Below are 27,052 nucleotides of genomic sequence, written 5' to 3' on the forward strand. Positions count from 1 at the left end.
TGAAGCCCTCGCACCTAGAGCCCGTGTTCTGCAGCAAGAGAAGCCATGACAATGAGAAGCCCGTGCACCGCAACGAAGAGTAGCCCCCGCTCGCCGCAACTAGAGAAAGCCCATGCGCAGCAATGAAGACCTAACGCAGCCAAAAATAAATAACTACGTAAATAAATAAAACAAACAAAACAAAACGAAAAAGCAAAGTGTACAGATTATAAATAGCACACTCAGCAAATTTATATGTTCTTCCTCTGGACCTTAGGATTGTTGACAGAAGTTGTGTGCTTTGTCACAGAAAACAAAAAGTAAAATAAAAACATTGTGATTGTATTTGCAATATGTCATCTTAATCCAATGAAATTAGTGGTAAAAAAAAGATGAATATTAAAAAAACTGCTTTGGAATTCAGAGACACTTTTAAAATAATCTCTGCACCAAAAGAAAGTCAAAACAGAAACTACAAATCACCTAGAAATAAACGGAGGGAGGAGAGTTTTGTAGCAAAATTCATGGACTAGAACTAAAGCCATACTCAGAGGAAAATGTATAATCATAGACGCATATACTAGTATATAAGAAAAGAAAGACTGAAAATATATGGGTGAAATATTCAACTTATGAAACAGAAAAAAAATAAAAGAGAAATAAGTTAATAATGATAAAAGCTGAAACGAATGAAATAGAAAATAAAATGGTAAAGAAGATAAATAAGGCCAAAGACTAGTTCTTTGAAAGGCAAATAATGGAAATTATCTCTGATTAAAAAAAGAAAAGAGGAAAAATATTAAAAATGAGTAAGGATCTATTGTTATAGTATGAAAGAAATGAAAAATTGAGCCCACATTTGAAAAACTGAAGGACATGGATGAATTTCCCTCAAAATATAAATTCACAAAACTGTTCCTAGAAAAAATAGAAAACTTGAAGTTATTATCACTAGCGTTTAACATTGTTCTGGTATTAATGCTATTAAGCAAAAACGTCTGTTGGTTTAAATATTGAAAAGAAAAAAATTAGACCCAAGAATAAGGGAATTTGATTGTAAGAACAATAGCTTTTTTTTCTATACTAGCAGGAACTGGTTAACCCTGGAAATTAAAAAAAAAAAAAAAAAGAAAATCACGGGTGTCATAAAATATCTAGGATTAATTTTAACTATTATAGAACATAAAGTGGAAAATATTAAACCTCACTGTGGTTCATAAAACAAGACTTGAAATGATACAGCAACTGTACTTCTCAATTAATATGCCTGGATATGAGACTAATTTCTCCCCAGAATTATTTCTTAGGAAAAAAGGAAGTTCCTTACATTCAAGCCTCACAAAATGTCACTTTTAACTGAGCATGTCCTTAATTACTTTATTCTGAATAACAAAGTAATACTTGGGGAAGACAGACTAAAATAACCTGACTCTGATTTAATTTTAGAGTTTTAATTATAGAGTTGGTTTAGAAAAAGGGAGGCACATTTAAAACAAACTTAGTACTTATGCCATGAGGTATGATCTCAGAGTTACAAGCATCATAGGTTGTTGGCGTGAGGCTTTGAAAGATGACATGACAGTACAGTAGGTGGTTAGGTCGTAGAGTTCTGAAATATATATTCCCATGGGAAGAACTGTTTTTTAAAGAATCAACCTGATACCATGCAAATATGTATTTGTGACTTGGTATAAAATTTTCAGTGACAGCATGGTACTGTCACTGGACTCAAAAAGCACAGAATCTCAAACAGCTTCAGCGGTTCTCTTGTAAATTGGAATAGATGGTTTAAAAGTAGCTCTAGGGCTTCCCTGGTGGCGCAGTGGTTAAGAATCTGCTTGCCGGGCTTCCCTGGTGGCGCAGTGGTTGAGAGTCCGCCTGCCGATGCAGGGGACATGGGTTCGTGCCCTGGTCCAGGAAGACCTCACATGCCGCGGAGCGGCTGGGCCCGTGAGCCATGGTGGCTGAGCCTGCGCGTCCGGAGCCTGTGCTCCGCAACAGGAGAGTCCACGACAGTGAGAGGCCCGCGTACCGCAAAAAAAAAAAAAGTAGCTCTAGTGGTGATGGAGACTGTGATGTAGGACATAGCTTGTGACAGATCTGGACATTTTCTTGAAATGTGAGTATGGGATCAATATTTCTGAACGAATATATTTTATATAATGTGATTTTAGATATGTACATATAAACAGAAATTTAATGTATTAATACATATTATGTAATACAGTAAGGCATTATATATAATCATAGTATATATTAACACATAGAAATATATAATTAAAGTACATATTTTGTAGGGAAATATAGAATACCTATTATATGTTAAATATATAATATATAAATTAAAGATAGGGATTTGACCCCTTTGTCTGCAGCAGTGAAACCTTTCTCAGGTTGGTCAAGAAGCTTGTATTTTGTTTTGTTTTTTTTGCTCTTTGGGAGATGGGTATCACCTTAGATGCAGAGTCACTCTATCTTAGGATTACGTTTGGCTACAAGTGACAATCCCCCTCCCCCAAATGATAGAGGTTGACACCAGACCCACGTTTATTTCTCACGTGAAAGTCTAGGTACGTGGTCCAGGCCGGCATGGGGCTTGATGTTCCAGGCCTGGGCTCCCGGGGACTTCCTGCTCCACTGTGTGAGACCCTGACTTCGTGGTCCCAAACGTGGCATTTGTACTTCAGGCTTAAGGATGGAGGAAAGGGGTGTTAAGGAGACCTTGCAGAAAATGCTTCATCCATTTGGCCAGAACCTAGTCACCCAGCTACACCCAGCTGCAAAGAGGCTGGAAAATGTCCTCGTTCTGAAACCATGTGCCCAGTGAAAAGTCAAGTTACTGAGGAGGAAAAGGGAAGGAATCCTGGGCTACAGCCAACCTCTGCTTACAGATATGTAACAATCGGGGGAAATATTGCAGGATACCCTGTGTCTGTGATGTCCGCCTAGAAACAAATAAGGAAAAACTGAATGCCAGAGTGGGTGGTGGTCCAGGTCAACTGGCAACAGTATGACAAGCAACTAAATGGCAAAAAGGAAAGAAAAGAAAAAACAAAGATAGTGAACATCAGTGGTGATCAGAGAAGTGGAAGTCAAACATAACCATTTTTCGCCCATCGAAAAGAGTAATAGCTTCCCGGGCTGGTCAGAGACTCGAGAAACAGTTACTCCCCGACGTCCTGGTGGCAGCATGAGTGATTGCAGTCTTTTTGGAAGGCAATCCGGCAGTAGCTGCTGAGATTGAAAATACACGTTTCTATTGACAAAGCAGTTCCGTTTGGGGGATTCTGTCCTCTAGAAATAAAAGCACCAGTACTTAAGCACGCAGTGAAGGTAGAAAAAGTTTGTCAATTGCAGTACTTTTTTTGTAATGGCCCAAATCTGGGAACAGTCTGAATGTTCCTTGGTAGGAACTGGCTGAATAAATTGCAGGCCATTATTCTTAGGAAGTATTGTATTATTAAAAAAGCAGCGAGATCTATTCCCACTGTCTCGGAAGGTTGTAAATGCAGTGTGTTCTAACGTGATGAAATGGAATTCACAAAGGAGCGTTTGCAGCTTTATGCCGTGTATGCAGATGTCATGATCCCAAACAAAAGACTAAGCCCTTTTGTCTCACCGTGGAAGAGCGCGTTCTTCCCATGTCTCATAGTTCTTATTGATGGCTCGGGAAGGTAGGGGATTTTGATTATTTCAGTTTTGTTATCTCTGTGTGGCTTCACTCCTTGGCATGTAGTGAAGACTTGTCCAGCTTGTCCAGGAAAGTGCAGACCACAGAGAGTCCAGGAAAGTGCAGACCACAGAGAGTCGTGTGCTTAGCAGAGTGGACTTTACAGGTGTCTTCACTGTGCCTTGGGGACTAGCAGATCGCCAGTAGCATGGACGTTGGCTTCATGTCTGGACGGCTCAGTGAGCGGTTGCTGGTTTTATGAGATGCAGCTCTGTCTTGTCCACCTGTGGAGGTGCTCCGACCACTAGATATGACAGAAGTGATGCTGTGTGACCACCGGGGCTGGCCGGGTTACGACAGGCCCAGCAGCTGCCCTTGTTTGCAGAAACAGGGACGCTAGGATCCCTGAGCCCACCTTGCCGGGAGCTCCCACCTGCCGGCCGTGCGGGCAAGCCAGCCCAGCCCCTCCCACATTTCCTGACCTGCAGAACCATGAGTGAAATAAAATGGTTGTTTAAAGCGTTGAGGTTATGGGGAAACTAGTCCTGAAACAGCAGTAACTGAGACATGCAGGGTTGGTAGACAGCAGCGTGACTGTGACGATGTTCATACACTCAGGGTAGAGGAGCTTTCACGGGGCTGATCCCAGCTGCGTGTTGCACGCAAATAAACCATGCCATAAACAAGAAAGGTTTGCCTGGTTATAATAAGTACTCTTAAAATTTGGTATCCCACTTGGCCTTTTTACATATAATGTTTTATTTTTAAGTATTACATGTATGTATTAGATATTGTAATTGTGTATATGTTATATATATATTATATATGCATTACATACACTAAAAGTATGGCAAACAGTATACGTTTAAAAAAAATTTTATTGAAGTATAGTTGATTTACGATGTTGTACTAATTTCTGCTGTACAGCAAATTGACTTATATAAATATATATATATTCTTTTTCATTATGGTTTATCCCAGGATATTGAATATAGTTCTCTGTGCTCTACAGTAGGACCTTGTTGTCTCTCCATCCTATATATAATAGTTTGCCTCTGCTAATCCCAAATTCCCAATCCATCCCCCCCCCACGCCCCTCTTGGCAACCACAAGTTTGTTCTCTCTGTCTGAGTCTGTTTTGTAGATAAGTTCATTTGTGTCATATTTTAGATTCCACATATAAGTGATGTCATATGGTATTTGCCTTTCTCTTTCTGATTTACTTCGCTTAGTATGATAATCTCTACTTGCCTCCATGTTGCTGCAAATGGCATTATTTCATTCTCTTTTATGGCTGAGTAATATTCCAGTGTGTGTGCGTGTATTTTATATATATATATATATATATATATATATATATATATACCCACACACCACATCTTCTTTATCCATTCATCTGTCGATTGATTTTTAATTGTTGCCTAATATCCCGTGCTGGGGTCTGAAGCCTTATTTGTTTCTTCGTTTTGAGCTGGAGTACTATGCCATTTTCTCTATGCTGTATTCCCATACTGGCGTACTATACCAGGAAACCGACTCAGCTTTGCTCAGACCACGTTGTGAACACTTTCTGAAACTTTGATGTTTGTTTCCAGCATCTACTTCCCTCTTCTTTCAGGAATTCTCCTTGGCTAATTCACCATTTCTCCACTTTTAGTAGATCAGCCGATCCCTTGACATCAGTGAGACGAGGATGGTCCAGTCAGACTGAGATGTGAGGAGACATTGTCGGGGCTTCTGGGAGAGATTTAGCACTCTTCACTGGGTTTGGGGGTGTGCAGATAGATATGAGGCCTCGAGCTGCCAGGGGCATCCTGGGGCCCTGAGGCAGAGCAGCTTACTGATGAAGGGCACCTGTCCGGGAAGGGATGGAGGGAAATGGGCCCTGAGGACATCTTCCTGCTGAGCTGGACCTGACATTGGGCCGCTCCTGGACTTACAGTTCTGTGAGCCCAAAACCTCTCTTTTTATTACTGCAAGCTTGACTTGGATTTTCTGTTGCAAAAACTCCTAGTGACCACATCCACAGCATTTTTGAGATGCTGGGTGACATTTCGGAGGGACCTTGCTAAATCAGGGGATCTCCAGGCAGTTCATCCGGTGACTGGCCCCGGGTCCTGGGAGGCCTGGCGGGAAGGGTTAGGAATGTCCTGTCTCGAGAATAGAAGACCAGGGGGATGAAAGCTGCCCTCAGATGTTCAGATGTCACGTGGAAAAGGCAGTCCATTTGTTGTTTGTGGTTCCAGATGGTTTCGGAACTGGAACCCACATGTGCCATGTTAACGAAGACACCGTCCAGCCGAGTATAAAGAAGGAAGGTCCGACTATTTGAGCTGCTCAGCAGTGGAAGCAGCTAATGCTGGGCCCAACGTGAGAGTTCAGAACAGCAGCAGAAGTTGGGTGCTGTCGATAACTGCTTTTCGTGGAAGATGAGGCTACATGATTTCTCTTTTTCTTCCAGTTCTGAAATAACAGGATTTTGAGCCTCCTTAGGTCTCAGAAGATGTACTTATTATGTGACCCTCAGGCAAATTGTGAGGCCTCTCAGGCTCTCGTTTTCCTTTTCCATAAGATGAAGATAACAGCACGTTGCCAGCTGACTTTTGTGAGCCTCATAATGTGTATGAAAATGCTGTGAAAACCAAGGCCCTCCACACATGGCAAAAGCTGTTACCACTGCCTACATTGTGAACTCCAGTTTAAAGAATGTGGACAGTTCCTTAAAGTTCTTTGTTTGTTTTGACCTATGGGTGGTTAAAAAAAAAGAGAGAGAGAAAAAGAAAAGTGATACTAATCAGATAAATAGGATTCAGCTTGCCCAGTCCACCTAATTCTCTTGTTTCTCCAAACGCAAATTCAGGTGAATTTCATATCTTTTAATGGTGGAACTCGGAAGTTTCTTGGGGGTCACTGTGAGATACAGCCAAGTGTCTCATCTTAAGGAGCCAGAGCTAAATCATGATCCGAGATAGGTCGCTCCCCCCTGCATCAAGCCTCGCAAGGTCCATCTTTTCTGTCTGACCTGAAGGAAGGCTGTGCATGGAGAGGCAGGTCTTTTCATTCACTAGAGCCCCTCCGCCCCCAGATCCCCCTCATTCTTCGCGTTTGCTGCCTGGAGACCCTGGGGATGCTGGGAGATTCCTGCGTGCAGATGCTGAGCTCTAGGGTTAGGCAGTGAGGATGGTATGTGAGGAGGCTCACGTGGCCTGCAGGGCGACGTCCGGGCCACTTTGGTTTCAAGGGAAACTAGCTGTCCCTGTGCCTCTCGGCCGGCACGTTGGGAGCTGCCTGTCCAGCTCCCGTTTGCATTTCGGCTCTTCCTGGTGATGACAAATCGAGCGGCTGTTCGGGCCGCGTGCAAGAAGCTCTTCTGCAAACACTGCCGCTTTGTCTCCTGCCCCATCTCGCCTTGAACCCGGCACAGAGCGGCCACTGTGTCCTCCCCAGGCCAGAGCCCCTCCTGAGTGTTAGGGGTCTTTTGTTCAGAAGCTCCCCGGTTCTGGAGCACTGTACGTCGTGGCTGCGGTCCAGCGTGAGTGTTTGGGAAGGAGAAGAATGCAGATTTCCGGGTGTTTTGAAACCTCACCCAAGTCGCTGACGAAATGGAGCGTGAGTGAAGTTAATTCTGCGTTCTGGAGAAAGAAAAGTGAGGTGAAGACGAGACAGCCCATTTGTCCTGTTTCAAAAACCAGCTCCGAATGTGGACCCTACTGCTTGCCTTCGGTGAAGGAAGCCAGATGAGCACGTCATTCGGTTCATTTGTGTGCGTGTAGAACTCTTTTGTGTGTTTTCCTCTGTTTGGTTTGCAGAGGGAGTTTCTGTGAACTTTAATATGAGGTATGTGTGAATTTCTGGAAATCGCTGGACTGAGATTCTCCGGAAGGCAGTCCAGCTATGGAAAGGCTTAACTGCCACAGGCAAGGTGCGGCCGGAGGCGTGATAAGAGACTCCTCGCGGCAGTGTTGCTGCTTGCTGAGTGGCCTCAAGCTGTCCTCCTTTATCTCGTTTGTTCTAAGTCCAAAGGATCAGCGCTGCCTATAAAAGCAACTGCTGATTACCTGCTTCCACACTGCATCCACAGACGCTCACATTTCTTTTCCTTAAGTCTTATTAACAGAGTGACAGATGCACAGGTTAAAAAAATGAAATAGGGCAAGACGCTTATTATGAAAATCCAGGCCACTGCTGCCTGTCACCTTCTTCTTTTGTGTCCCGCTTCTGAAAGGTAACCATTTCATCATCTTATGCTGCTTAGTTTTTTTTTAGTAGACTTTTAGAGCAGTTTTAGGTTCACAGCAAAACTGAGCAGAAAGTACAGAGATTTCCCATATGCCCCCTGCTCCCACCCACACACGGCCTCGCCCACCAGCAGCGTCCCGCACCAGAGCGGTGGGCCTGTTAACAGTCGATGGGCCTACATGTCATCATCACCCAGAGTCGTAGTTTGCACCAGGGCTCATTCTTGGTGTTTGTACATTATATGGGTTTAGACAAATGTATAACGACATATATCCATCATCTAAGTATTTTACGGAAGAGCTTCACCGCCCATAAAATACTTCACACTTTGTCTGTTCATCCCCGCCCCCCTTAAAAGCCTGGCAATCACTGATCTCTTTTCCTGTCTCCATAGTTTTGCCTTTTCCAGAATGTCACGTTGTTGGAATCGTCCAGAATGTAGCCTTTTTCAAGTTGGCCTCTTTCGCTTAGTCATATGCATTGAAGGTTCTTCTGTGTCTTTTCATGGCTTGATAGCTCATTTCTTTTTAGCACTGATTAATATTCCATTGGCTGATGTACCACAGTTTATCCATTCCCCCACCGAAGGACATCTTGGTTGCTTCCAAGTTTTGGCAACTGTGATGAAAGCTGCTATCGATACCCATGTGCAGGTTTTTGTGCGGACATAAATGTTCAGCTCATTTGGGTAAATACCAAGGAGTGCAGTTGCTGGATTGCACAGCAAGAGTATATTTGGTTTTGTAAGAAACCACCACTCTGTCTTCCCGAGTGGCTGTACCACTTTGCGTGCCCACCAGCAAGGTATGCGTGCCTGTTGGTCCAAATCTTCACCAGCATTTGGTGTCAGTGTTTGGGGTTTTAGCCATTCTAATAGGTGTGCAGTGGTATCTCACTGTTGTTTTAATTTGCAATTCCCTAATGACATACGACACTGAGCATCTTTTCATATGCTTACTTGCCATCTGTATATCTTGCTTGGTGTCTGTTCACATATTTTGCCCACTAATTAGATTGTTCATTTTCCTATTGTTGAGTTCTCTGTGTATTTTGGATAACAGTTCTTGATCAGATACGTCTTTGGCAAATTTTTTCACCCCGTCTGTGGCTTGTCTAATCATTCTCTTGACATTGCTTTTTTTTTTTTTTTTTTGGCGGTACGCAGGCCTCTCACTGTTGTGGCCTCTCCCGTTGCGGAGCACAGGCTCCGGACGCGCAGGCTCAGCGGCCATGGCTCACGGGCCCAGCCGCTCCACGGCATGTGGGATCCTCCTGGACCGGGGCACGAACCCGTGTCCCCCGCATCGGCAGGCGGACGGACTCTCAACCACTGCGCCCCCAGGGAAGCCCCGACATTGCTATATTTTAATTTTTCAAGTTTAGACGTTTTGTGGATTCCTGCTGTGATAGATGAGGATTTAACTCATAACATTTCACCTCCTCCCAGTGTCATAATATCACTATTTTTAGCTCCTTTCGTGGTTACCTCTTTTATTTTAATAATGTATTTCATCTTTTTTTCTTCTTTTGTCAACTGTATTTAGTATCTTGGCCTCTCCATTTGTAAGATGAGGATGGATATTATTGTCTCTACCCCTCTCTGCCAGCTCTCTCCACCTTGTCTTCTACCTCCCAATTTCTTTCATCTGTACTTTAACTTTTTTTGCTAACAAGGATGATACTATTCAAATGTTCTATAAAATAGTCTTTCCTACTTTGGGTCTTTCCTACTTGGTGTCAATTTAAGTAGTATTAATGTTTTTATGACTACATAGATAGTCTTCCTTGCAGAGTGAAGTCCTGTGCTATGATTTTGTTACCTTTCTTATGTGGCTTCTTGTTTTTATGAGGTTTCTGTTTTCTTCACCATGTTTATTATACCCTCATCCCCCCCCACCACCCCCCTCACCCCCCGTACTCATCATCTGATGAGGTGTTCTGTTAAAGAAATTCCCTTCTTAGGCACTTTGTCCTCTCACCCAGCTTGGGCTTGTTCTCCAGACTTGCTCCATGGTTACCATCTTGGACTTCCCTTGAACACTTTCCTCTGATAGGGCCATGCTTCCTGGATTACTCCTCCTCCTCTCTGTGGTTTGTTTCCTTGTTTTCCTGGAGCACGTCCTCAAATGACTTCCTCAGAAAGGGTGTTCACAATTTAATTTTCTGAGACTTTGCGTGTTTTGAAACGTGTTTTCCACCTCTCTGATTGATTTATAGTTAGATTGGGTATAGAATTCTAGGTTGAAAATCATTTTCCCACAGAACTCTGAAGGCGTTTACTTTGTTGCCTTCTAGCATTCAGTATTGCCTGTACATGGTGATGGCCAGTCTCATTCTCAGTTCACACCCCTTCCCTAAACTTTCAGGCATTCTTGGTATTTTGAAACTTTAAAAAATATTTATCTATCTCCATATAGATCTTTTTGCCTGACACGAATTCTGGAGACTCAACATTCTTCAACTTTGGGGGATTGTGTGTCCGTTCTTTGATTATTTCCTCCACTCCGTTCCCACTGATCTATAGTTCTGGAACTCCTATTAATTGATTATTTGATTGCCTGGATTGGCCCTCTGTGTTTCTCTTTTCTGTTTTCATCTTGTATCGATTCTCTTGTACACATTGCGAGAGTTTCTTGATTTTGCATTCCATTCCTTCCATTGAATCTTTTAATTTGAAAAACATATTTAAATATTCTGAGAGCTTCTTCTTGTTTTATCTCTGTTCCTTTTCCATAGCGTCCTGGCCTTGTTTTAGTGGATGTGTGTCACCTTGAATCTCAATGGCAAGACTTTCCCTGAGTGCCTTCTGCCAGTTAGCCTTCTACCTCACCCTCCCTGCACTCCAGGGCCTTTGCCCATTCTGTTCACACTTTCCTAGCCTTCCTTTCTCCCTTTTATCTAGCTTGAGGTATTTTTGTGGTAATTCAATTATGCTTATGAAGTTGTTTGATATTCAGATGTTGCTCAGAGGAGAGGACCCTATGAGAGAAGGGATGTAGAAGTCATCAGTATGTAGGTGATATTTAAAATCATGGCACTGAGTAGAAGCACCAAGAAAATATTTGTAATAAGAGAAGGGAAAAGGCCCAGGACTGAGATCTGAGGAATTCTGGCATGCAGAGAGTGGGGTGGGGGAGGAACCAGACAGGGGGTGGCTGCTGAGGTCAGAGAGAGTAGGTCAGCGTGTGACATCGGAGGCATGTGTCAAAAAGGGAGGTATTGTTCCCGCCCTGCTGAGCGGATTGGAAACGCCCATTGCAGTGGAGGTCACTGATGAACTGGCATTTGGTTGAGTAATGGGAGTGGGCAGAGGAGGGGATATAGGGGGAGACATGAAGACCACCAGTAAACACAGCTTGGGGCAGGATTCTGCTGGGAGGGGGAGGGGCAGATCAGAGATGAGCTGGAAGAAGATGTGGATTTGGATATATTTTTTTTTATTCTTTTAAAAAATTTTTAATTTTATTGTATAGTTGATTTACAGTGGTGTGTTAGTTTCAGGCATACAACAAAGTGATTTGGTTATACATATATAATTATCTGTTCTTTTTCAGATTCTTTTCCATTATAGGTTATTACAGGATATTGAGTATAGTTCCCTGTGCTGTACAGTAGGTCCTTGTTATTTACCTGTTTTTTTTTTCCTTTTTTTTTTTTTTTTGCGGTACGTGGGCCTCTCACTGTTGTGGCCTCTCCCATTGCGGAGCACAGGCTCCGGACGCGCAGGCTCAGCGGCCATAGCTCACGGGCCCAGCCGCTCTGCGGCATGTGAGGTCTTCCCGGACCGGGGCACAAACCCGTGTCCCCTGCATCGGCAGGCGGACCTTCAACCACTGCGCCACCAGGGAAGCCCTTTTTTTCTTTTTTAATACATTTATTTATTTATTTTTGGCTGCATTGGGTCTTCGTTGCTGCCTGTGGGCTTTCTCTAGTTGCAGTGAGCGGGGGCTACTCTTCATTGCAGTGCACGGGCTTCTCATTGCGGTGGCTTCTCTTGTTGCAGAGCACGGGCTCTAGGCGCGTGGGCTTCAGTAGTTGTGGCACACGGGCTCAGCAGCTGTGGCACACGGGCTCTAGAGCGCTGGCTGAGTAGTTGTGGCGCACAGGCTTAGTAGCTCCGCGGCATGTGGGATCTTCCTGGACCAGGGCTCGAACCCGTGTTCCCTACATTGGCAGGCGGATTCTTAACCACTGCGCCACCAGGGAAGTCCCTGTTTATCTGTTTTATATACAGTGGTGTGTATCTGTTAATCCCAAACTCCTAATTTATCCCTCTCTCCCCTTTTCCCCCTGCTAACCATAAGTTTGTTTTCTACGTCTATGAGTCTGTTTCTGTTTTGTAAAGAAGTTCATTTGTATCATTTTTAAAAGATTCCACATATAAGGGATATCGTATGATATTTCTCTTTCTCTGTCTGGCTTACTTCACTTAGTATGATAATCTCTAGGTCTATCTGTGTTGTTTCAAATAGCATTATTTCATTCTTTTTTATGACTGAGTAGTATTCCAGTGTGTGTGTGTGTGTGTGTGTGTGTGTGTGTGTGTGTGTGTGTATCTCACATTTTCTTTATCCATTCATTCGTCACTGGACACTTAGGTTGTTTCCATGTCTTGGCTGTTGTAAATAGTGCTGCTGTGAACATAGGGGTGCATGTATCTTTTAAATTAAAGAGAATTCAGTGTGTTTAAATGCCAGTCTGAAGTATCCAGTGGAAAGAGAATGATACCACAAGTCACATGTGTATTGGGGACACTGGCTAGGGCTCAGTGGGGGTGGTGGAGAGCAGAAACACCCAAATAGTGAGTATGGTTGGCTGTGTGCTTAGAGATTATGCATGACCTTGGAGTGACCTTGAAGCCACGGGAAGAGGTTTGACGTTGATGCAGCAGACGAGAGGAAATACCTACAGATTCTGAAACAGAAAAATGAGAGTTTTTTAAGGGTTACTGATCCAGAACATCTCAGAGGTGGGAGAGGCTGGAATCAGGAAGCCCTGTGAGAACGTTTCAGAAATTTCAACGGAACATCCCAAGGACCTGGCCTAGATTCAATACTGAAGGGAAAGGAGAAATATGGAGACTTTTCCAAAACCAGTTAATACGTTTGAGTGACCGACTGGTTGCTTACAAAAAGAAAGGGGGAGGGAAGTTTTAAATATGTTTTCAAGGTTCCTTGAACGGGAGAACCTGAAAAACATTTGGTGCCAGTGTCAAACGTGAATAAAAAGAGTGAAGATTCTCAAAAGTGAGCCGCCGGCCAAGAGCGGAGAGGGACAAGGAGCCGGGGAAATTAGATTTGACGGAAGAAATTATTGGAACTTTCCGAGAAAAAGGTTATGAAGACTTAACAGTAGGGGCTTCCCTGGTGGGGCAGTGGTTGAGAATCCGCCTGCCAATGCAGGGAACACGGGTTTGAGCCCTGGTCCGGGAAGATCCCACATGCCGCGGAGCAACTAGGCCTGTGAGCCACAACTACTGAGCCTGCGCGTCTGGAGCCTGTGCTCCGCAACAAGAGAGGCCGCGATAGTGAGAGGCCCGCGCACCACGATGAAGAGTGGCCCCCGCTTGCCACAATTAGAGAAAGCCCACGCACAGAAACAAAGACCCAACACAGCCAAAAATAAATAAATTAATTAAAAAAACAAAAAAGTACCAATGCCACCGTGGATGTGAGGATTAAATTAGTCAGTGCTTTAAAAAAAAAAACAAAACTTAACAGTAAAGACTAACCTAGTAGTTTAGATTTTTAGACACAGAACGAGTGAGTCCCCTTGTGTTTAGGAGGCAGGGCAACAGGCGTGTGACGATGTGAAGCACGTGTATCTCCTGTAGAGCAGGTCCTCGAATCCTTGGTGCCTAAACCAGAGGTTAATCACTTACTTCAGAATGCCACCGTTTCCCTCACCCGTGCACGTTAGAACAGCCCCAGTAGCACGTTCTTTAGGTAAGATGAGGAAGTCAGAAAGGGACTGAAAATATTTTATCTTCAGCTCCTGAGAATCACTTCTGAAAACCTGGCCCATGATTGAAATGATCGCGCTATTGTTACTTACAACGTGCTTTTTGTTCTGTGGAAAGATTAATTTTTCCCACCCCCTTCTCTCTCTGTGTGTTGGCATGATAGGATTTTTCCCTCCTCTTTTTTTCTTTATTGCATAAATGTAACTATAAAAAGAAACAGGAAAATTACTCACAGTCCGACCAGCTTAACACTCTCCCGTTGTGTTCTCTCTTCCTTTCCCGTGTGTGTCTCTGTGATACGTAGTTGGGTGCACCTGTGATCAACCACAGTACAATACAGTTTTTCATTTGGCATTGTGAAACGTGACACGTCACACGTGGCTTAAAAAAATGATCACATTAGGTGGAGCCTGCTTTTACTTTAACTTCTTGCAGTTGGACCACCAGCCTCGGTTAGGAGTAAGCCGTGCTCTGGTGTGAGGAGGGGAAGAAGACGAAAGATTCAGGGCGCCAGCTGAGCCGGGCCCTGTCCATGGACCCAGGCTTCCCGCCACCTTTGCTGTCGCCCTGCCCCGCTGTCCTGTGCGAGGGAGCGTGCCCAGGATGGATGGTTCCGTGGTGAGCCTTCTGAACTCAGTACTTGAAGGAGAACTGAGAAGAGGAACTCTTCTGGTGGATGACATCATAAGCTGGGGGACCGCCCCTCTGCCAGTGACAGTGCCGGGGTGTCTGAGCACAGGTGGGGGAGCGACACCCACCTTAGTTTGGTCTGATGATGAATTTTAGCAACCCTCTCAACTTAACCTCGGCTCATTACAGTTTCTGAAAAGATGTGTCCAGAGATGGGAAGAGGCTTTCAGAAGATCAGGGGGCAAATTATACTGATCTTCCGGGGATGAAGTGGCAAGAACGGAAAAAGGAGCAGATGTGGTAAAAGTATAGCTGGACTGTGTGCTTCATAATCTACAACTGGATGCATTTCATAATGTACTTTGGTTTGATGTAAGCAAATTCCTAGTGGTTTAGATAAGGCATAAGTAACACCAAGTGGCGAACAGACCAAGATTTGTTGGCAAAAGGAAGGACTGAAGCTGTAGCTGAGAATGATGCCTGGGTTGGTCTACGGTCCTCTGTCATTCTTCCCAAACCAACAAATAGCTGAAAAGGAGCCTTACTTTTAGTGGTGTTATTAGGAATGGAAAACGCCTCTATGACAGTCAGTCCTGGACTCTCAGCTTTGCCTGTTCTGACTGTAATTATGTTGAAACTTCAGCTACCCTCCAGTTTTCATTATGGTCCTTGCCAAGATTACTTCACTCCAGAGGGCTGGTGTTACTAAAATGTTTTATCGCTTAGTGGTTTTAATCTTCATTTTACAAGAATAATTAAATGCATCTTTTCTTCATCACTGTTTAGCGTGATGGCAAGTGAGGCGTCTGGACACCTACATGCACTACATGTGTATTATCGTGCTCTTAGCTTTCTGGTAGCTTAATTTGGAAAAGTTAACTTAAAAACCATAACTTTCCAGTGTATGAATATGACAGTTTAGCCTTTACTATGTCAAAGTTTTCAAAGCACTCAGCCGTCAGACACTTAGCAGAGGACGCCACCCGCCTCCACTTCATCCCCTCGGATTCTGGGATGCTGGGAGATGCAGCTGCTCATGTCTCAGTAGCTGTCTTGGCAGTGGGTTCAGAGCTGTTTCACCACAGTGGTTTCTGCTTCTGCCTCAGAAGACGGAGGCCTCTGCCAGCCTGTGGGCGCGTCCCTGCTCCCAACCCTCCCTACACAGCAGAGGCCTCCAACCCACGGTGCAAATGTATAAGTTACTGCGATAGGCTGTGATTCATCAAATGTCTTTTGAGTTTGTAAAAGAGGTCCAGATTTTTCATTTTATACTTTAACCTCCAAGGGGGTTTTATTTCTAGAGCATTTAGGAGATCGATGTCTGGGTTTTCACCCCTAAAATTTTTTTTGACATCGTCTAGAGTAAATAGTATAAGTGAAAATTAAAAATGTAGTATAGATGAAGACTAAAAAATAACGATGGTGGTATAAGGGAAAATAACAAATAGTTCCGTACCTTACATTTCCCATTATAAGTATTCGAAATCCTGAATCATTTCCATGTTATATAAATCCGTTTGGCATTGAAAACCATACCATAGATGAACATACTGGGCCCTTATCCTGTTGGTTCCTGTTTCTATATGAATATAAATGCACACAGCATTCACACTTAGGTTAAAAATAATAGGTCATTGAATCAGATCCGTGTCTCCTTAGTATTATTTGGGTCTTATGATTTCTTCATCGAATATGTGCTCAGTCAAAATATGTTAATGATAGGGCTTCCCTGGTGGTGCAGTGGTTGAGAGTCCGCCTGCCGATGCAGGGGACACGGGTTTGTGCTCTGGTCCGGGAAGATCCCACAAGCCGTGGAGCGGCTGGGCCCGTGAGCCATGGCCGCTGAGCCTGCGCGTCCAGAGCCTGTGCTCCGCAATGGGAGGGGCCACAACAGTGAGAGGCCCGCGTATCGCAAAAAAAAAAAAAAATGTTAATGATAAAAATTTTTTGAGTGTTTATTTAGGAATTCACAACAATCCTGTATTTTGTTTAGTTGCCAGGACTCTCAGTTCAGATGTGTTCTGTTGCAAGTTACAGAAAACCCAGTTCAGGGTGACTTATGAAGGGTGACTGTTGGCTTGTGTAATTGGAAGGCTAGGGGTAGGGCCAGCCTCAGGGTGACTGGTGCACAGCTCCACAGGCCACTAAGAGCTCGGTTTCCTTCTTTCTACCCTGCATCCTCACCTTCCTCTTGTGATGGTGGTTGCCAGCCATCGCCAGACTTAACATGATTGCTCACCCGTGTCCAGTATGTTTTAGAAACTCGCCCAGGAAACCTCTCCTTGTGTCTCATGGACCTTGACTGGGGGGCTTGTGCCGTGCCTTGAACCAGCAGCCATGGCTGGGGATGGGGTTATGCTGAGTAGCTCAGCTTGTAGTCAGCTCCCCGCTGAAGTACAGGTACAGAAACCCCAGTCAGAGCAGGGTAGTTACTTAGGGGAGGGCGATGGAGGGAGGCAACAGCCGCCCTGCTCACCGTGCCCTGTAGTTGGAGTTGTTTATACAAGCGCTTGCTGGGTTTCACTGGTTTCTCCTTCTCTCTTCAGGGGCTGTGGCAGCAGCCAAGCGGACAGGCATTCCCACCCCTCGAGAACTCGCGGTAGCTGTCTCGAGAGAGAGAACGCTGCCACGCGGTCCCTCCAACTCCAGGAAAGCGGTATCCAGCCCCACCTCTTCCAGCACGCCCACCCCCACCAAGCACGTGCGGGCCACTCCCACGAGACCCAGGCCGGAGCACGAAGACGCAGAGAAGGCCGCGCTCGAGTCCCAGGTTCGGGAACTCTTGGCAGAAGCCAAAGAGAAAGATGGTGAAATTAACAGGCTCCGAAGTGAACTCAAGAAATGGATGGAGAAGTGGACTCAGAACACCGAAGGGGCTGACGCTTTGGACCCAAGTGTGGACGAAGCGTCAGTCTTGCCGGGTGACTCGGAGCCTTTGATCAGAGCCCTCGAGGAGAAGAACAAGAACTTCCAGAAAGAGCTCGCTGAGCTTGAGGATGAAAACCGGGCCTTGAAGGAGAAACTGACTTATTTTGAGCATTCCCCAAATTCAGAGTGGGGAGCGAGTCACACGGGGGACAGCAGCTGCCGGACGTCGGTAACTCAGGAGTCCAGCTTCGGGAGCCCGATGGGAAATGAGTTGTCGGGCGAAATGGACGTGTGTAAAAAAGGCCCACACGAAGGTGTGTTGCGGACGTCGGGCTCTTCGAGCAGCGATGTCACCAAGGCTTCCTTGTCCCCGGACGCCTCCGACTTTGAGCACATCCCAGCAGACGCCCCTCCGGGGCCCCTGTCCCCCGCCGGGAGCCTCATCAAGAGCTCCAGGTGCTTGGCGGCTGGCAGCTCCCCGCACACCGCGAGCGAGCTGTCCCTGGCGTCCCTGACGGAGAAGATCCACAGGATGGAGGAAAACCACCACAGCACTGCCGAGGAGCTGCAGGCCACGTTGCAGGAGCTGTCGGACCAGCAGCAGATGGTGCAGGAACTGACGGCTGAAAACGAGAAGCTGACGGACGAGAAGACGCTCCTGGAAGCGTCCTTTCATCAGCATCGGGAGAGGGCGGAGCAGCTGAGTCAGGAGAACGAGAAGCTGATGACCCTCCTGCAGGAGCGAGTCAAGAGTGGGGAGCTCAGCGCCCAGGAAGGAAAAATCCTGGAGCTGGAGCAGAATTGCACGGAGATCCTGGAGCAGGGCCGCTTCGAGCGGGAGAAGCTGCTCAACATGCAGCAGCAGCTGACCTGCCGTCTGAGGAAGGGCGGGGAGGACCGGGGGGCTCTGGAGACGGTCCGGCTCCTGGAGGAGGAGAACGGGGAACGGACCACCTTCATGGAGCCGGAACGGCACGACAGCGGGACCATGGCCGAGACCCTGGAGGAGTGTCGGGTTCCCTTGGAAGGGCTCAAGGTGGAGAACGGGTCTCTGAAGGCGCACCTGGAGAATGAGAAGCCGAAAGCCGTAGAGACCAGCCCCCCGGGGCACACGGCCGAGGGCTGTGAGGTTCAGGAAATGTTGACGGTGGCCCGAGCCGAGAAGGACCAGCTGGAACAGTCCTGCGCGGAGCTCAGACAGGAACTGCTGAAGGCACGTGGTGAGGTTAAGCGTGTCTCAAGCCTGCTGTCCAAGGTAAGGGGCGTTCTCTCTGCCAGTGTTTGCTCATCCTTGAAAGCGCAGCCCTCCTCGGCCTTTAGAGGCACACGGCACAGAGAATCAGGCCCTCGATTTCATTCATAATCCAGCATTCTAGCCTGAAGATCTGTCAGAGTCCAGACAGACTGGGGATGCAGAAACGAGACACCCCAGTTTCTGGCTGCAGCAGTTGAATGTGTAGTGGGGATATAGTGAGTCTGATGCAGGGATAAAGATGATGTGGGATTAAAGAGCATCGCAGAGGACAGCCCGGAGTCCAGTGCCCAGAGGAACACCTAGAAAAACGTGGATAAAGGAGGTAGTAGTGCCGGAGGACTTGCTGGAAGAGGTGGCAGTAAGCTGAGTCTTGAAGGAATGAGTGAGAGGCATCCAGGTCTCTCGGATACCATGCTTTGGGCACCTAGGAACAGAACATTAAAACCACCCCAAGTTTCCCCACCAAGTAATGCTATAACCACTATTTTGGTGTTTTCTTCCAGATGTGTGTGTGTGTGTGTGTGTGTGTGTGTGTGTCTGTGTGTGTCCCACAAGTTAAAACAAATTTTTTTTAGAGTCATCCTGTGTATATTAAGTTTTAAAAAATCTGATGTTTCCTGAGCGTGTTATTAACTATTAACTATTAGTTAATCATTAACTCTTCATTAACTATTAACTATTTAATAGTTAATAACTATTAACTATTATCATTAACTATTCTTTGAAACATGATGTTGAAGGCCAGATAGTACTCTGTTCTATAAATATTTCCTAAGTACTTTGCTAGTCACCTGTTGTTCAACATTTTTGTTCTTTTCCAGTCTTTCAATAGTGTAAATCATTTTTTATCTCTCTGACTTAGGAAAAATTCCTACTCATTGACTTCCTGTGTCAGAGTATGACTGTTTTAAGGACTTTGAATGCATTTGTCCAGATTGGCCGCCAGGAGTGTGACACAGGTGCTCCCACCAGCAGAGGGATTCCCTGACCCGTAGCCAACACTTGGTATCAAGTTGTTGGGTCATTCAGATCTGGTTTTCATTTCTTCTTTGACCCTTCCCCTTTTTACTTAGAAAGATCTTCCCCAACCCAGGATCGAATAAATGATCACCACCTTCATTTTTAAAAATAATCCTTTAATCAGTCTGGACCTTTGTTCTGTGGTGAAGATTGCTGGTGATTGTGTGATATTCTTTTTTATAAATTTATTTATTTATTCATTTTTGGCTACATTGTGTCTTCGTTGCTGCGCATGGGCTTTCTCTAGTTGCGGTGAGCGGGGGCTACTCTTTCTTGCAGTGCACGGGCCTCTCATTGCGGTGGCCTCTCCTGTTGTGGAGCACAGGCTCTAGGCACATGGGCTTCAGCAGTTGTGGCATGCAGGCTCAGTAGTTGTGGCTCGCAGGCTCTAGAGTGCAGGCTCAGTAGTTGTGGCACACGGGCGCGGTTGCTCTGCGGCATGTGGGATCTTCCCGGACCAGGGCTCGAACCCGTGTCCCCTGCATTGGCAGACGGATTCTCAACCACTGTGCCACCAGGGAAGCCCGATTGTGTGATATTCTGCCCACCCACAGAGCAGTGCTGGAAAAGTGTAGACAGGTGGCTTCCAATTTCCTGTTTCCTCTAAGCTCTGGGTCTGTGATTTAGGGGTCCCTTGGTGAGAGAGCTTGAAAACATCTTCCCACCTTATTTCAGAGGCTGTCACTCTTTTAAGAAACAAATTTGCCCTGAACCCCCAGGGGGATTTCTCTTTCCTGCTTTATCTGCCTTAAGAATTGTCACTGATTGACAGTTGAGCCTGATTCTGGCATTGGGCCGATCTGAGTGGTGGGCAGTGTTAGAAGTTTTTATCATTGTGTTCTGAATTCACAGCATTTTATTGAAAGTGTGGAAGCGGTACCCTTGGCAGGTACTAGCCAGGTACCCATGTGAACTGTCGGTTGGTAATTTGTAGCTTTACATTGAGATTTCGTGTCTGGAATAATCCCCCCTCTGTTACTCTGTTGCAAAATGTTTGATCTCCCAGGCAACTTTCTTGAAGTCCTCCCTCAGTCCTTCATCTGTCTCTTTGTTATTTCCATTGGCATTACATTAAATATGTGCATCAGCGAGAAATAATTTGGCATCTTAAGACAATAGCTAATTTTTCTGATCAAAAAGTTGTATATTCATCACAGAAGGTTTAGAAAATACAGAAAAGTGTTAAGAAGAAAATAAATATTACCTTTAATCTCACTACTTGGAGGAAAAAAGTGCCGCTAACATTTTTACTCTTTGTCTTTTCAGACATTTTCCTAGGTTAAGCACATTTTGACATGCATACAAACTTGAACTGGCATAATTACAATATTTAATCTTCCAATTCAGGGGAACAGAGTATGTCACTCCACATTCTGTGAACACAAAGACCCAGTTGGATTAGTTTATCAATTCTCCTATTAATCTGTTTCTGATTAATTTGTTTCTACTTTTATCTTTATCAGTTCTTTCATCCTGCCTTTTGTATATTTCTTTGGTTTCTTCTTAGTTTCTTGAGTAGAATTCTTTGTTCATTTAAGTTTATCCTTTCTTGGTTGATAGTATAAGTATTTAAAGCTATGAATTTGCCCCTTATTATAGCTTTGGCTAAATGAAGACAGTAAAGTCTAGAATTTTCTAGGATAAATAGAATCTATTTTGGAGAGAAAGAAAAAGCATTTTTTAATATATATGCTTTAAATCAAGCTGTTTATTATATTATTTGTATATTCCATATCTTTATTAATTGCTTGCTGATTAGAATGATCACATACTTGACAGTAGGATGAAAAAGGTCCTAGCTAGTATTTTGACATGAGTTGGAGGTAAAAGGTGTGAGGCATGATGTCACAGATTGAGATCTTAGGTCTGTGATTTTGTGCTTGTACACAGAGAAGTTGTAACTTCTAATCTTTATGCCCTTTTCTGTTACGTAGGAAAGTAAAACCCAGATCTCCTAGCCTAATAGCTTATTGTAGCCCCACCGAAGCATATCAACTGACCCACCAGCAACCGTGAATTTGGATGGTAAGACGTAGGGATTCTTGCCCAAAGGAAACCAGAGCACTTTTAGCACAAAACTCTAATGAGGATATAAATGCTGGACCAGCTAGAACGCTTGGGTCCTCCTGACTCAGCTGATGGTTAATTTGGTGACCATGGGCCCCTTCCAAGTGTACAGTAGAAGCGTGATGGTAGAGGGATCCTGGCCTTGTTCCTGATTTAAAGGGAGTGCTTTCAGCATTTCATCATGAAGGATGTCCATGGTAGGCATTGGCTATATACCTTTTATTGAGTGATGCAAGTATTTTGCGAAGAATTAGTGTTTTAACTTCATTGCTTGTTTTTAAAAAAAGGATGGGGATTGAATTTTTCTATATTTGCTGTAGACCTTGGACATCTGTAAGATCTATGCAGTAGATCTTGTACATCTACTAAAATCTTATAGTTTTCATATAATCATAATGAGTTTTCTCCTTTAATGTGTGAATGAGGTAGATTAGGGTAACAGACTTTCTAAGGCAGTCTGATGTTAAGCCACTTTTGCATTCCTGGGTAAATTCTGAGTCTCCAGTTCTCAACTGCTTCACTGGACACTTTGCATAGAACTTTCAAACGTAACCTCCTTAAGCAGATGCCAGGGTGGCTGTCCTCTTTGTCACCAAGCAGACTGCGTGGTGCTGAACAGCTCTTGCCCTTGAGCCCTGCATCCGTCCACCTAATTCTTGGCAGAAGGTGAATATTACGAGAAAAGAACAAAATAACCTATTTACAGAGAGGAAAGGCAATGCCAAACCATCCTGTGACCTTTTAGATTTAGTAAATCTGGAGAAGTCTCCAGTTTAGATAAGTTACTTAAGTGACTCAGATACTGTTAGAAGAGCCTCGGAAAGGCCTTAAAAAGTACTTTTTTCTGGTACGGGGCGAGGGGGTGGGGTGCGTGTGTGTCAGTTCCTCATACAGGGAGTGGACAGTTGGCGGGTGTGTTTGTTAATGGTGTGAATGTTTTGTAGGCTTTCTCTCCCTCTCATTTCTTTGTCTTCAGCTAATGTCTTCATTCTTTGAGCTTCTGTGACACCCATTATACAACTTTGCTGCCAGCTTTCTGTGTGAGTATGTAACCTACCTCTGCACAGCTTTGAGGGAGGGGCTGATTTCCACAGAATCCTGAGGTCTCGGCCTCCTGCGATCGCACACGTGCCTGCCCCAGCCAGCCAGGGGCGTGGAGTTGGACCACATCATTGTTTCCAGACTATAATGCAACCCAGGTTTACATTTTTTTGACTTTCAAGTTTTCATTCATTTGGGATCTTGATGTCAAGCTAGAGAATTTATAAGGCTTGGAACCTAGACGTTTCCAGAGAAAACACTGATGTTTTTCCCCTCCTGAGGTTGAAAGCTTATAGGTGGTATCCTTTGAAATTCAGTTCTTTCTGCAAAAACTCAGGTGTTTTGTCCCGAGGAGTAAGGGGATCGTAAAGAAACACTTGCTGTGAATGGTCGGGGAAAACTAGAGGTGACATGATGATCGTGCGACCAGCATTGGTCACCAAGGCAGAATAATTAGGGTAGCTACTGGCCACAAACGGCAAAAGCAGAATTCGAGAGGACGGCGTGGCCAACTGGATGATCCTGTCTCCGTGACTGAGAATAGGACCCTGCCAGGACTGGAGGGACCTGGACCCTGCCTTAAATAGCAGGTGATCCGTGAGGATACACAGGTGACGCTTTGGACTGTGAGAAACAGACCCCTGGTGTTGGTGCCAGAGCCGGCAGATGCGCACTGCACTCCGTAACCCAGAGCCTGGGGTCCAGGCGGGGTAACGTCACGGCTCCAGGCAGGCGGCTCCGTGACCCTCTCAGCCCTTCTGCCTGGGGTGCAGGTGAGCGCGACCTCTTCAGCGTCTGGTCTCCACGGTCCCTGCAGGCAGGAGGCTCTCAGTCCCGTGGGAAGAACTTTCCCTGGGAGCCCCTCAGCAGCCCTCCCTTTATACCTGGTCAGAACTGGGTCACACACCCTCCCTTGGTCACCTTCCCTGAAATCACAGGATCACAGCCTGATTCCTGAATAAATGGGCGTTCTAAGTAAGAAAAGAAGGGAGAGTGGCCCCTGGGTAGGTGAGCCGTTGCCACAGCCAGCAGGACTCCGCGTGGTCACTTCCCCACCCGTCTGCTTGTCTGCTTCCCCCTCCAGCCTCGGCCCCTTCACTGCCCTCCCCCCACCCCCATCCCTGCCAGGCGCAGTTCTCGCCCTCAGGTGTGGCTGCCCCCTTCCTCCTCCTGCAGGTCCTGCCTTAAGCTTTAGGTCTCAACTGCAGCGTCCCTTCTTTAGGGAGACCCTCAGCTCTGGGGGGCTGTGGGCTTGTGGACCGAGATGATCATGTCCCGAATGAGATGGGGCCTCTTGCCCGCCCCGGGCACCTCGGTGGTGCTGAGTTGGGCCTGAGCGCCATTCTCTTCTTTAACTTGACCACAGAGCTGGTCTCTGAAGCCTCTGGCCACCCCAGCGCTCACCTCCCCGGTGAGATCTTGGGAAACACCTCGGGGAGCATCACAGCCCTGGCTTCGGAAGGTCTCCTCGAGGGTTCCCCGGTGAAATACAGATTTTTTACCCTCTTCCTTGAGTTTTCCGTCGCCATTTTTCTTTTTCCAGAACAAAAGTGCAGACTGAGTTAGCCTGTCTATTCCCTGTCCCGTGCAGAGTAGCACTGTAAAAAAATAGTGCAAACGTAGGCCAGAGTGAATGAGACCCGGCTCCCCATCAGCGGTGTCTGCTCAGAACAGGGCCAAGAGTCAGCAGAAGGAGTTTTGGAATAACCAAGTTCGATGTAAAACAAACACAACAAAATAACACACGCTCATGGTACAGTTACTCAAGCCGTCATACTATGTACAGTCGTGACATGTCACTTCTTCCATGTATTAAGCCCCCGGTAAATGCTTGTTGAGTGAGTGAGTAAATGAATGAAGGAATGAATGTCAGAGAAACTCGCAACAGAATTAGGAGAGCGAGGCTGCTAGAATTTTATATCAGTATGTTAAAAAATAAAAGTTTGTCGTATTTTAATAACAGCTTCCGTTTTAGTAGGCACTCTTAGGGCCTTTAGGTCATTTAATCTCACTTAATCGTCGTAGTTTTAGGCTGTAGGTACTGTCATTATCTATTTTTTTTTTCCGTTGAGGAAACTGAGGCAGAGAATGATGAAGTTACGAGGCTTAATTAATTAACTGATGAAGGCCAGGATTCAAAGTCGGGTCTGACCCCCGAGCTCTTATTCTTCATCCCTGACTTACGCTGCTTCCTGGTTACGTGACAGTAAAGAGGAGAGAGAGAGAACCATCGAAAGCAGACCTTAAGGGCTCAAATACAGAGTAGTCTTACGGGGGCCAAAGCCCTTTGGTTTGAAGAAAGCAACCGGTTGGGTCTCGATGAACCAGGAAACATTTTCTTACGTGTAAACACAGTAGAGAAGTTCTCAGCGAAAAGCTGAGTCATCAAGACACGTCCTCCTGTTTGATTTATAACCTGAATCTTGAGGGGAGTCAGGGTTACCCAGGTGTGTCGGTGGGGCGGGGACAGCGGGAATGCCGCAGGAAGAGAACAGCAAGTTCTCGGCCACCGATCAAGGAAGTGGTTTGCAGTCGCTGAGTGCACGGTGGCCACCTGCGGTGGGCCTGGAGGAGACCCAGTCGAGAGCTTTGAACTGTACCCTCAAGCCAGTGGGAGCCTCTGAAGAATTTTGTTTTTAATGCCAGCTTTATGGAGATACAATTCATATAAAGTGTACAAGTCTGTGGGGTTTAGCGTATTCTCAGAGTTGTGCAGCCGTCGCCACCATCGCTTTTAGAGCATATTTATCACCTTGTACCTGGGAGCAGTCACCTCCTCGGTATCCCCTCCCCCGCAGCCCCTGGCAACCACGGCTGCTCTATTTTCTGTCCGTGTAGATTTGTCTGATCTGGACATTTCATCTAAATGGAGTTGAAGTCTGTGGCCTTTTGCTTCTGGCTTCTTTCCCTTGACATAACGTTTTCGAGGTTCATCCGCATCGTACCGTGAGCCGGAACTTCATTCCTGCTTAGAGCTGAGCGATTTGTTTATCCCTTCGTCAGTTGATGGACAGGCGGGTCGTTTGCGGGTGTGTGCAGGAGAGAGGAGGGGTTCAGTTCATTGCAGATCTCTGGCTGTGTCACTGACGGCGTGGTTGTGCTGCTTACTGTAAGGTGGGGTGTCATGGAACACGGAGCGGGTTTGAGGAGGGACGGCTGTCGGACGTGGGAGTAGTGGAGCCAGAAGGGACGTCCAGGCCGGCAAAGCCCGGCTGCTCTCGGCACCCGCCGACCCAGCCACGGGCAGATGCTGAGGCCGGACGGGGATGCCCCCGAGTCCAGGAGGCCCCTCCGTTCTCGTGCCCGAGGACCCCTGGCCCCTCCGGTATCCGAGACACAGGAAGAACACGAGTAGGAGAACACCCTGCACTTACCTCTGCTGGGGTTCGCAAAGCGTCTCAGTGGCGTCAGGGGGGGACACATCCTTGCAGATAGGGTGGGTAGGATTCTAAACTTGCCGTCACCACCCTCTGCCCGTGTAGATGACCCTCCCCCGCCGTGGTCAGATCACCTGGTGGTGAAACCATGCCAACAGCTTGTCCACTCCCCTGGGAGAGAATCTAGGGGTGTGTGTGGTGCCCCCCGTGGCCAGCCCAGGAATGCTCTGTAATATCTGGGGGGACGGGGGGCGCCCCCAGGGCCCCCAGCACCGAAGCCCTCCTCTCCCGAGCACCCCACTGGAGCCCCTCCCCGAACCTGCCCTCTGTGGGGAGAGCCACCGCCTTCCGGGGTGCGTGCCCCCATGGCTAATCCACTGGGGGTGAAGGCGTGGAGAAAGGCCTGGCCCTTGGCCCTTGCTTCAGCGTGGGGCAGCCCTGGAGGGCGTCCTGGGGCAGAGCTGCCCTGGGAGGAGCTGAGCCTCTGCTGTGACCGCTCCACCGCTGCCCCCCTCTGCCGCCGGCCCTGCCCCCGCCCCTGCAGGTGTGGGTCTCCACAGTGCTCCCGGGTGAGTTCCTTGTGCACAGCCCAGAGATCTCAGGGTCAGTTTCCCTGGGAACAGGCCTCTGACAATAGCGGGTCCTCAGTGTCAGTGTCTGACAGGCCAGAGGGAAGGTGGTGAGCCTTGCTGAGATCCCAGCCCCGTCCGTCTGGCTCAGGCTGAGCCCCGCAAGACAGTCCCTCTTGAGTGGTCTCTGCTGCCACCTGCCTTTGCTGGTTGTCAGAGCAGCAGGGACGGCTTTAAGCGCCACCTTTCCTGGGCTCCCAGGGAATTCATCTGACATATTTGTGGTGCAGTTCTGCACGGCCCATTTCTAGAGAAAAGTTGGCTTCTGAAGAGGAGAGGTGCTTGGAACACGTGAGTGATTTCTCACTTTAAAGG

General features: G+C 46.4%; 1 protein-coding gene across 8 annotated transcripts in view; it reads left to right on the forward strand.

Moving 5' to 3' along the window:
- Positions 1-27,052, forward strand: part of SPECC1 (sperm antigen with calponin homology and coiled-coil domains 1) — a 267,975-nt gene that overhangs the window by 135,101 nt on the left and 105,822 nt on the right. For all 8 annotated transcript variants that reach the window (XM_073797313.1, XM_073797315.1, XM_073797314.1 and 5 more), the window contains one exon: positions 17,027-18,603. In XM_073797313.1, coding sequence (XP_073653414.1) covers positions 17,027-18,603 — 1,577 coding nt within the window. The remainder of the gene's footprint in view (positions 1-17,026; positions 18,604-27,052) is intronic.

This window comes from Tursiops truncatus, chromosome 20 (assembly GCF_011762595.2).
Source record: "Tursiops truncatus isolate mTurTru1 chromosome 20, mTurTru1.mat.Y, whole genome shotgun sequence".
Lineage (NCBI taxonomy): Eukaryota > Metazoa > Chordata > Mammalia > Artiodactyla > Delphinidae > Tursiops > Tursiops truncatus.